This window comes from Telopea speciosissima, chromosome 6 (genome assembly GCF_018873765.1).
Source record: "Telopea speciosissima isolate NSW1024214 ecotype Mountain lineage chromosome 6, Tspe_v1, whole genome shotgun sequence".
Classification (NCBI taxonomy): domain Eukaryota; kingdom Viridiplantae; phylum Streptophyta; class Magnoliopsida; order Proteales; family Proteaceae; genus Telopea; species Telopea speciosissima.
The window spans coordinates 527,636-540,039 of NC_057921.1; the positions used below are offsets into that span (position 1 = coordinate 527,636).

Consider the following 12,404-nt stretch of genomic DNA (forward strand, 5'->3'; position numbering starts at 1 on the left):
AAAAGAGAGGGAGAAAGGTGACAACATTCACCTCAAGGATGAACCAATGGATGGCTTCCACCTCCACAGCTCCCTCCAATCTTCCCTTCAAAGCTTTCAAAGGTCTCCAAGTCTCCAACGTTTTGGGTAGGTAGGAGAAGTAAATGAGCCTTAATGGCGAAGCTTTGCTTTTAAAATTAGCTCCCACTTAGGGTTTGTTTGGCTTGGGGCTTTAAGAGTCAAAACTCATTTAAAAGCCAACTTAGGCAAGTGGGTCCACCTTGATGGCACACACACGAGCCAAGGAGACCAAGGGTGGGGTCCACCTTGTCTAGGTGCCTAGGTAGGATGCTCGGGGCACGGGGTATGGGTCCCACATGAGGAAAAGACCCAAAAGCCTAAAATAGTACATGCGGACTAACGGACGGAAGCAATCTTTATGAGTCTGTTCGTGTGTCAGTTGCTGTTGTCAAGGGTAGAATCCTAAAGAAACTGATTGGGCTTTGGCCCATACTTCAAAGGCCAATAAGGGGAGGGTATACTAACATTCACAAGGGCATTATCTTACCCCTCAATCGTCACGACTTGTCCATCGTGATCCCAAAGAGTTTTCTGATCGCGATGCTATGCTCATCGCCAAAAGAGGTGTCTAGGTGTGGGGACACTGGGAACGCCCTCCGGTACTCTTCACTTTGGGGACTCGTGCTAGGAGGATAGTCGACAAAATCACCATCGATAAATCTCCCCCACTGTCGGTTAAGGAACCTCTCTTCCACAGGCAGGCCCGGGAACTACTCAACAATCTTATGGCAAGGTTTGACCACAAGTGACAATAGCTCACCAGCGTACACGGCAGTAGAATCTACACATCATAAGAGAGAGAAATTATAATTAATAGCAAATCCGAGTGCGGATGTAACAGGACACCTCGGCCAAACCCTCCAATGGGAGAACATGTCGAGGGGATACCCTGGCTAAACCCTAAAACGGGCAGAACAAGCCAAGGCGCCACCTCGGCTAAACCCTTAAACGGGCAAGACACACCAAGGAACCATCCTAGCTAAGCCCTCGAATGGGCAGGACATGCCGAGGATTCACCCTAGCTACACCACAATCGAACAAAGCATACCAAAGAGCATAAAAAAGGGTGAAGTAAATACCTAAGCACAAAAGAGCAAAACAAGAGATTCCATTGATCAAGTTCAAACTATTCTAGGCGCCAAGCCTTTACAAAAAGGAACATAGGGAATCAAATTCCCCCTACTCAAGGGGCAGGTCGTGATCAGGAGTACGGAGGATCACGGTCACCAACGTTTAAGGTCGAAAGCTGATCGCCAGCCAATTGATCATCCATCGGCTGGTGGGCCCCTTGCTCATCGACTGCATCAACCTCCTCCTCTAAAGTGAAATCCTCATGGGCGAATATTGGACACCCATTGAAGCTGATATCGAGGTGCTCCACGAGGACCCAATCTCGCACCTCCGAACCTCCCTGCAGGAAGGTGTCTACCCCTTCCTCGACGATGACTTGAGCAAATTCTTCAGACTTCTTGAACTCATCCATCGCCATGATCCGGGCTTCGCACACTGCCACATCCCTCTCCCCAGCCACCTTCACTAGCTCTCTCAAAATCCTTCTTGCGGTTTTTTGCCTCTTTCTCCAAGGAAGCAACTTTCTTCGATAGATCATCTCATACCTTTGCTAGCTCTAACTCATTCTCAGCAGCATGATCATGCAAGGCCATCATTTCTTCCAGTTGGGTAGCCACCTCGGCAGTGTATAGGACAGTCTATCATCAAAGACAATTAAGTAAAAAATAAAAACAACAAGGGGTATGAAAATAAGGGAAAGAAGCTTACTTACCCCAATCATGGCCGAGTAGGAACGATTGGCAGCCTCCCCGTTGGTGAGTTCCTTCAAAACTGTGAGAACCCTCTGAGGCGGCTTCCCAAAATAATCTCTTGGGCAACTCGAGGATCACCCAGGGCAGTATCATCATCCTTTACAATCTAAAGAGGACCTCATTACGAACAGGACGAGGCTGCTCGATTGATGGCCGAGTAGGAACGATTGGCAGCCTCCCCGTTGGTGAGTTCCTTCAAAACTGTGAGAACCCTCGAGAGGCGGCTTCCCAAAATAATCTCTTGGGCAACTCGAGGATCACCCAGGGTAGTATCATCATCCTTTACAATCTAAAGAGGACCTCATTACGAACAGGACGAGGCTGCTCGATTGATGGTGGCAGAAGGTTGCAGCCTGAAGTCGAACCAGGGGCAAACAAAGAGAGGATGATCAGGAGGCGTGGCGTGGCGCGTGCGTGTTGAGGGGAACTCTCCTCGGCGGCCGGCTCATCCGTTCGGACTCACTTCCCCATTTTCTTCGCTAGACAGCTAAGGCAGCCAAGTACTTTTGAGACTCAACCACCACTGCAAAAATCCAAATAAAGCATTAATATTGGATCAAGTACAAACAACACGCATTCCAAAAATCTGCCTAAGAAATCACCAGAGCTCAACCCACACTCAACCAAGAGGGACCCCACAATCTCAAATGATCGAAGCTGTCGCAAGCCACCAGACTTGGCTAAAGCCAATGAGGCTTCATCCGCCGCGTCAAGAAAGGGTTTTGCATTCACCTATGCGTAGACAACTGCCCCCCATAGGGTACTAAAAGAAAACCCTTTCTCAGATTTGACGAAGAAAAATTGGTTCTTCCACCCATGGATTGATGACTTAACCTTGTCAAGAATTTTCACCACGTCCCTCTGGCGTAAATAATACCAACTGTCACCCTCAGGAAAACTGTACAGGGTGAAACAATGAACAAATAGATCCATGTTCACCCTTCTCTCTAACCGAGAGAAAAATATGCAAAAGACAACGACCAAACGCCAAACATTTGGGGCAAACTGGGCAAGGGCTAACTTATAATAGCGGAACTATATAATGAAGAAGTCATGAAAAGGCAGGCGGAGACCAGCTTCCAAATGATCTAAGTAGAGACACATCTCGTCCCGATTCTTGAAGCTGGCCCTTTCCCCATTCCTTGCCGCCCTAATCCTATAAGAGTCAGGGATACCTTACAAATCCCTGATCCCAACCAAGTCAGCTTCGTTCAGGCTACACGGGACGTCCCTTGCCACTACCTCTAACATAGGGTCCGCCCAGGCCGCAGTCGTGGCATGAGTCTCCATAAAGTTCTCACCCTCATCCTGTTCAACTGGAAGGGCAGGGGATTATGCCTCACCTATGGCACTCGACCCATCAAAGGCCAAATCTGATTGTGTTTCCTCTGAGTCAGAACTTGATGAAGAATCCTTGAGGGGAACCTTGATGGCCAGACAGACCGAAATATCAAAAGCCATTAAATAAATTAAGGGAAGAACGACTTACTAGTGACAGAGCAGAGCAACCCAAGCTAGGACGAGTAAAGCAAAACAACCCAAGCAAGCAATGGCTAACCGAGCACACTAGAGGGTGACCAAGACAACAGAGAGAAAAAGTTTTCAGTGAAGAAGGAATGAGCACCCACTAATTTATAGAGATTGAAGGAAGGCCAGAGATCACGCCTATAAGGTGCCACTAGCAGGGCTGACGTGGCACATTCCTAATTGATTTTAGTTTCCATTTTAAAATAACGGGAAAAATCAATACGTAAAAGTAATGGAAGGTTTCTAACAAGAAACAAAAAGAAGAGAGAAGTAATCAATGTGGGTCTGACAAAGAAAAAAAAAGAAGAAGTAATTAAAGTAGATTTTTGTCATCACCAATTTAAGGAGACCAAAGTTCAGAGCTGCAATGGAACATCCATTTATGTGGGCTGACAAAACGAAAAAGAAGTAAATTAATGCGGTTAAATGGAACTGACAACGAGATGGAACATCACCACCCACGCAGTCGTGCTCAGTGTTGCGAGTGGCCAGAACGTGCCGAGCAGCCTGCCCAGCCATGTCCAACACCACATGCGACCAGAATGCACCAGATTCGTGCCCAACCATGTCCAATGTCGCAAATGGTTAGAGCCAGCCGAGCAGTCTGCCCGGCCAAGCATCTAGACTCCCTGAAGAGCAGAACCAGCCGAGCAGATCTCCCCGAGTAGACGCCATAAAGAGCAGAACCAGGGCTAAGCATCCAGATGAGTAGACCTGACCAGCCAAAAAAATAAAAAAAGGGAGGAGAGAGAAGGGCCAGACCAAAACACAACATAGGTCAAAATACCTATCATTTTGAAACTCTCGACGAGCCCTACACAACTCACAACCTTTGGTAGTGATGTACGTGCTTTTTAGGCCATCCGAGTGCATTTCGAGGCATAAATGACCCTCCAAAGATTTCCCACACCACTTTCTAGCCGAGATCAAGCTTCAAGGGAGAAGAGGATCACTCCTCAGGGCCGCTATGGCACCCTGCGGAGTGGGAAGCATCTGTTATACCAAATAATGGTCCACCAACAAGAAGACGACACATGGAGGGAAACTTGGGTCGCATGACCCCCAACAATATGTTGCGCACTCCTAGTTAGACTCTAATTACTGACGCAGCTATAATGGGAAACAATCCCATAACTTGGGGGACACAGAACCCAACCAAATGATCAAGTGAGAGATGTATTGAAACAGGACTTGCCACCGCCTCAATAATTGCAAACCCTATATGTTGGCAGTATCATGGGTTAGGAAGAGAGAATGAGAGAAAATAATGTGTTGTATTCATTGATAGGTAAACCCCTCGATTTATAATAGAGGAAAAATTACAAAGAGACTAAACTAGGCAATGTGGGACTAAAACCCACATAGCCCACTTACACTTAATAACATAAGAAGAACAAAAGTACCCCAAAAAGACTAGAATACCCCCACGGTATTCTAGATTACATATTCCAACACTCCCCCTCAAGCTGGATTATATAAAGGGAAAATTACACTGCCACCCCCTGAGGTTTGTATTAAATACAGAGCGACCCCTTGTGTTTTTAAATTATACAGCCACACCCCCAGAGTGGACGGTAAGTGGACGGTGTTACATGATACATTTTAAATACCAATTTTGCCCTCTTCAAATACCCTGTTAATACTCAATGGGAAATTTCAACTTTACCCTTTTACCCTTATATACAAAACCCTAATGAGGTGTGAGCTTACCATTTTGCCCTTAGGGAAGCCCAAACTTCACACCCCTTCCCTTCCCCTGCTACTCGAACTTACCCGCTTTGCTGCAAGGCTTCTTCTAAAACCCTTCTTCTAGGGTTTTTGAAGAAATAATTGTTGTCTTGAGAAGAGCTATCCATCTCATGAACGGATTCAATAATCGCCTCTCAGGCAACGACATCTCTAAAATCCCTCCTCAAAAAAAAAAGAAAAAAAAAAGAGAAAAATAAAAACTTCGTAGAGAGAAAATCTCTCAATCTTTCAATCTCTCACAGCTCCTAACTCTCACAGTTACTGTGTCAAGTTAAAACCCCTTTGAAGAGATATATAAAACGCTTTATATGAAACTTACCCGCTTTGCTGCAAGGCTTCTTCTAAAACCCTTCTTCTAGGGTTTTTGAAGAAATAATTGTTGTCTTGAGAAGAGCTATCCATCTCATGAACAGATTCAATAATCGCCTCTCAGGCAACGACATCTCTAAAATCCCTCCTCAAAAAAAAAAAAGAAAAAAAAAAGAGAAAAATAAAAACTTCGTAGAGAGAAAATCTCTCAATCTTTCAATCTCTCACAGCTCCTAACTCTCACAGTTACTGTGTCAAGTTAAAACCCCTTTGAAGAGATATATAAAACGCTTTATATGAAAAGCCCCAAACATTTGATTCCAGAATGATTCCTGCAAAACACATGATCTCTGGATTTTTACTTGGATTTTCACGGAGGTTAAGGTTTCTACTTCCCCCTCCCCCTTGTATTCTCTTTTCGTGCTTTTTTGTCTTGGATCTCTGGATTTTTACTTAGGTTTCTCGCATTTTCGTCTCCTCCTGATTCTTCTTCATCTTCTTTTTTTCTTGTGTTAATTGAAAGTATGGTTTTGTCTTCTCTATGCATTTTGCCCCTTTTTACAGTTTCAGCTTTTCCTGCTAATTTCTTCCTTCTGTTTCGTATCACTACATCTTTTTGCAGAGCTTCTTTAGTTTTCTGGTTTCTATGTTAGCTTAGCATTTAATAAGATATTTTTACCTCACTAAACCATAAGAGACAACAAACTTTTTCAATTTTTCCTTTCCTTTTTAGGGCAAATCTTCTTGACCAAATAAAATTTGTGAAATCACTGAGTACATCAAACCAGTAGGCCCTCCACGTCTCCAATGTTGGAAGGAATTGTGTAAGACACATGGGGATTAGTAGGAAAAAAGGCTTGCAGAGCTCAAGCAATAGCCTCAGCTCTCTCTGTTCCATCTTCAATCGATCTCTTTACATCATGTATACCCTCTCTCTCTCTGTGTGTGTGTGTTTGTTCTTCAAGAGTTGAGCTCTAGCACTTATGCATAACCCATGGGAGGGTTTAATTTCATCTTTTTTGTTCAAGCAAATTCAAGCCGGGAGGGGAGGATGGGGGTGTGGTGGTGGTGTTAGGTTGCAGGGGTAGGGGCGGGTGGGTTGGGTTGCAGCAGGTGGTGGGGCCAATGGGATTGCAAAGAAGAAGATGAAGAAGAAGAAGAAGGGATGGTGATGGGCCCCATTAAGTCTATTTCGAGGGGTATAATAGTCATTTTAAGTCATGAATTACCAACACCGTACCACTTAACGGGAATGATATAACGGAGTGGGGCTATCTGTAACAACTAAACAAACCTCAGGGGGTGTGGCTGTATAATTTAGAAACACAGGGGGTCGCTTTATATTTAATACAAACCTCAGGGGGTGGCAATGTAATTTTCCCTTATATAAATAAGCAAAGAAAGAAGATCGAGCTTGAACTAAAGAAAAAATAACTCCTAATAATGCTAACACTCCCCCTCAAGTTGGTGCATACAAGGTACTAATGCCAACTTGAACAGAAAAAAGGAAAAAAAACTAAGTTGTAGCATAATCTCCCAAATAAACCTTCAAGAACTTGAAAAAAATAGGTCTTCAAAACCTGGGTAGACTTGAGCAGCAAACTTTCACCAATCTTTAACAGCTGTCCAATGATAAATCTCTGACTGATAATCTTGAAGATAAGCAACTAGCGCAGCAAGCAGCAGAAAAGATCAAGCAGCGGAAAAAATCAACCCAACTGTAGAACCTCATATAGGTAGGCAATAACCAAACATCTTCAATACTTTAATGCTTCAATCTCCCCCTTACGGCAAACTTAACCCAATAACAAAGTAGATACCCATTGGCCATGGTGAAAACTTTGATCTTCTATGTTTTGCACCAAGTGTTCCTGCAAGTTCTGCTTCTACAATGTCTGCAGGTGTACTGTACATAATCCCCCCCTCACGTGTAGTACACGTGGACATAACTGAGATGTTGTAAGAGATAGGGCAAAACCATAATATTCCATAATTTTTCAAGAGGTGCTAAGGGTAATGGAAAAGGAAGAAATGACACATTAGAGAATACCATTAACTTCCAAAGGGGATATGGGTATATGCCAAAGGTATATCTTGGGAGGTGGTGACGTGAAACGAGCAATGGGATAATGGACCATGGACAAAAACAATACAATACAGTAATCTTCAACTTTTTTCAAACGATCAAACTAATTCCAAAACACCAATCTCCAATGATCAGATCTGAATTATAAAAAAAAAAAAGGTTTGATTTTTAGAAGGAGAAGACACCATTCTTAAAAAACTTGATCGATCTTCACACAAGGAAAAACCAATGTGCAAAATTTCAAACTATTAACTCCCACATGCTAAATAGAATTAACGAAGATATCTGGACAACAATGGATGTAAGAAGCTTCAACAAAAAAACTTGGATCAGATTTGAATTAGTGAATAAGGCTAGGATCAAGCTCTCAAAGTAAGCCGGATATGAACCAAAAAAGCTTCACATAACTGAATAGGTTCGTAGTTGCAACCAATAACCTTGGAACACACTATTGTAATCCTAAATAAGCTGATCTCCAGGGTATTAGATTCGAGTCTTCAATAATGAAAGAAATTCGATCTCCAATAGTAGGATACTTAGTCTCAATAATAGGGCAGCAGTAGTCCACATAAAGGCAACAGTAACATGTCAGCCAGTCATGCTTACAGAAGCAAATCAATAGAACCAACAAGGTAGGTAGTAAAGCTCAATAGAACCAGCTCATATAAGATAATCACTCAGTAGATCCAATAGGTAGTTGAAGCAGCCAGCCACATAAGAGCAAGGAAAATAGGTTGATAATTGGAAAAATCGAGCCATAAGAATGAACTTGATTTTTTCCCAAAAATAACTGATAAATGATGCTGAAATATGGTTTGAATACTCCTCTGATATGTATAAGACTCTCCTCAAAATATGAGCTTGATCGGAAAACCCTAACCCTAAAATCGATTGTTGTTAGGGTTTTAGAAAACCCCAAAATTGAGATCGATTTAGGGAAAGGGGGTTGTAATTGCTGATGTAGACATGTAATAGATGCTGACCAAGGCTGCTAGAATGGAACCTCCAATGTGAACAATCAATCTCTAGTAAGAGTGAGACCTGATCTTCAAAGGGGAGAGACTCCAAAAAATCACAAAAGTAGAGCAGGGCAGCATTACAGCACTACAAAAGCATAAAAGACCTTCTTCAAGCCTTGAACTGATGAAGGAGAGTTATCTTTTAATGTTAGAACCACCTCCAAACAACAACAAACATCCCTAGCCCAAATCAGTTTTTATCAGGGTTTTGGAAAACCCTGGAAAGAAGAGATCGATTGGGGTAGGGGTCTTAAAAAAACTTGGATAGGTGCAACATTGAGGTCGATTGGTTCTTGAAGTGGGAGTAATTAGCCCTCCAAAAATTAGCAAAAATTGAAACCTGAAAGTCAGAGTTTTTGGCAAGTAACCAAATTAACAGGTTAAGGAATTTTTGTTGTAGAAACAAATCCAGCCATTAGAAAGGGTCCAAACTTAAGTCGAGTAGGGCTTATAGTAATAGGGAATCACCCCCAAAAGATCAGCTACATCTAAAAAAGAAAATACCAAAATCGATTGGAGTCAGGGTTTTGAAAAACCCTGACAAGTTGAGATCGATTAGGGTACGGTGGTTGGAATTAATTAAAGCTTGGAGAAATAGGAAATAGGGAATGAGGATAATGGAATAGGGTAGAAAGGGGCTGGAGAAGGGTGCATAGGGAGCTCCAATGGTGGAAGGTCAGCCTTCAATAATAATAGGAAGTCGATCTCCAAAAAATTCTAGAAAACCCCAAATCACAAAGATGATTCTAGCAGTATTTTACTATGAAAAAGTATATAGAATAGAGGAGGGCAGCAACTAAATCATTGGTCAGGGATTTTACCTCATTAGTGATGCCCCCTTACAAGGAGAAGAAGAAGAAAACCAGAGAAAGAGAAGCCGAGAGAGAGAGAGAGAGAGAGAGAGAGAGAGAGAAGAAGGAGAGGTCGATTGGAGAGATGGAGTAGGATTTTTTCTCTTTTTCTAACCGAGATCAGACTAGCTCTAATACCATGTTGGTAGAATCGTGGGTTAGAAAGATAGAATGAGAGAAAATAATGTGTTGTATTCATTGATAGGTAAGCCCCTCTATTTATAATAGAGGGGAAATTACAAAGAGACTAAACTAGGCAATGTGGGACTAAAACCCACATAGTCCATTTACACTTAATAACATAAGAAGAAGAAAACTACCCCAAAAAGACCAGAATACCCCCACAATATTCTAGATTACATATTCCAACACTATATATAGAGGAAGGGGGACCACAAAGAGGTACGTTTACTTTTTAGGCTTTGACTCTTTTCGTACCCTTCTCTTACTGTTTTGCCGGACTGACTTTGGCATCGGAGAGTCCCTCCTCGGAGTCCGCTCTAGGTCTCTTCAGTGCCCCTTCACCTTTTGTAGGTATTCGCGTCATCCAACTACATTCCGGCGGCAATAAGTACCAACAGGTGGTGGGCAATTGAACCAAGCCATGGCAGGATTTCCACACCATAATCCTACAAATCCACAGGCAGGGGTTTGTCGAAGCTCCTCTGGCTTCTCTTCGATTTCTTTCTTAGTGTCATTCTCCACATTGCGGATTTCGGAGATTGGCTTTGTTCGGAAGAGAGATTCGACATCTCTGAAGCTAGCGATTGCTGCATCTTCACTGGACCTCAAAGATACTCTTATGGCAGATTCATTATGGTATTTTACAGAAAAAAATGAGGCCTTAAATTCAGTTCTATGAGGATTACTCTCACTAGGAGTAACTGGATTCTCATAAATTCCAATAATTAATCCCTTCTCAACAATCATGTTGCAGTCGCATAAAAACAGGTTCCTTATTTTCTTTTTTCAGTCCTTTCTCCTCCCAAACCAGACGAAATGTAATGGCAAATATTCCCTGCGTTGCTCCGCTTCACTCCATCCGTGTCGTCTCAACCCTTTCGTGTGTCTCGACCTAGGGCTGCTCCCATCACAAATTTGGATTAGGTGAGAAAAACCCCTCCACATCTCTGGGATTGGTGGCAACGCGAGGCAACAGGGGATGGGGGCAGGGATGGGAACGACTACAAGGGTGGGGCTGGAGTTGTAGGAAAGGGGTTGGAGGAGGAGGAAGACGAAGAAAGAAGAAGAAAGAAGGGTAAAATTGTCTTGCACATTTCAAAGTTAACTCCTCCCTAACACCATCAGCCTTCATAGGTGTGGATGTAATTGTTTAAACAACGGGAGTTTCTTGTAATTGGTTCAAACACGAGGCAGCTGGATGTAATTTGTTCAAAAGTAAATAACTAATGATCTCGAGGGTTTTTGAAGATTTAATAAGTTATAATGAATGAGGAAAATGAGAATCATGAGACTACAACAAGTGAGAGACATGAATTGAGAGTGAATCATATTTATTGGGGGGGGGGGGGGAAGGAAGGTCCGGGTTACAAAGTTAAGGATGTATCCATTTAGGGTTCTGTTTTGGGTCATGGAATATTCGGATCCAATCACATCCGATCCTTTTACATCTCTACTTGCACGTAGGTCTGTAAACGGATCGGATTCGGATCGGATATGGATCGGATGTCAACAGATTCGGATATTTCCTGGTCGAATACAGATACCTCTAAACGGATTCGGATGGATTCGGATGCGGATCGAATTCGGATTTTCGACCATCCGTTTACACCTCTGCCTTGTGTAACCCAAACCTTTTTTTTTTATGAAACAACAAAGTGAAGTGTAATCACACAAACCACACACCAATCCCAAAAGGTTAATCGTAACCCGAACCTTCTTCCCCCTAGTGGATTCAATTCACTCTCAATCCATAGTTTTAGATTATGATTCTCTTTTCCTCGTATTCTAGAATCTGTTGAATCTTCAAAAACCCTCAAGATCGTTATTTACTTAATTTTTTATAATTAAGTATTCGGATTCGGATTTTTATCGGAGTATTCGGATTTCCGAATATCTCTAATCGAATACGGATGCAGATTGAATTCGAATTTTCGATTATCCATTTATAGCCCTACTTGCACGGGGTTGGGGGCATTATCGACTTCGTCCTATTGTGGTAAGACATTAATGACCTAAGATGGTGGCAGACCCTTCAGGCCTTCACTGTAAGGTAAAAGGAAACCCCAAAATTTAACGTGGGTGTGCCGGTGTGGAGTTATATATGGCTCTGAAACAAATTGCGGCTCGATAATTGGTGCTCTGGCCACCTTCGCAGACCGTGAAACAGCAGACGGAAAAAAGATTGTTTACAACAGAACCTCATGAGCAGGTTGGCTTCCTTTACTTTCAATGGACAAAAAGTGAAAGGGATTTTCCGGCCATATTGTCGATTTCTCTTTTGTTTTCGATTGTTTCTATTTTATACTTAAAACTTCATTCATTCTTTGTTCATCTGGGTTCAGGCGATTGAGAGCATTCAAGCGATGGATGAGGTCTCAGGGGATCGAATGCAGCAATACTCTCGAAATAATCGACGACGGCTGTGAACAAGGGTTCTCCGTGAAAGCCCTCTGCGGTTTAGCAGAAGGGGATCTTGTTGCAACCATACCCAAGAGTGCTTGCCTCACAATCCAGACCTCTGCGGCTCGGGAAATAATTGAAGACGCAGGATTAGCGGGTTTGTTGGGCCTTGCGGTTGCCCTAATGTATGAAAAAAGCTTAGGAGAGGTGTCGGCTTGGGCCGGGTATCTGCAGCTTCTACCTGACAGCGAATGTGCGCCCTTGGTCTGGACCTTGGATGAAGTTGACTCTCTTCTTAATGGGACTGAACTGCACAAGGTATGGAAAGCTCATATTTTGTTTGTTGACTGGTTATCATAAATCATGGCTTTTGTAAATGGAAGTATATGTATTGTAG

At 42.8% G+C, this 12,404-nt stretch overlaps 1 protein-coding gene across 2 annotated transcripts in view; it reads left to right on the forward strand.

Annotated features, from left to right (window-relative positions):
* The first annotated feature begins 11,773 nt into the window (after positions 1-11,773).
* LOC122663816 (N-lysine methyltransferase setd6-like) overlaps positions 11,774-12,404 on the forward strand; it is a 46,754-nt gene continuing 46,123 nt past the window's right edge. For both annotated transcript variants that reach the window (XM_043859466.1, XM_043859467.1), the window contains exons 1-2: positions 11,774-11,816; positions 11,950-12,325. In XM_043859466.1, coding sequence (XP_043715401.1) covers positions 11,809-11,816; positions 11,950-12,325 — 384 coding nt within the window. In that variant the 5' untranslated portion in view covers positions 11,774-11,808. The remainder of the gene's footprint in view (positions 11,817-11,949; positions 12,326-12,404) is intronic.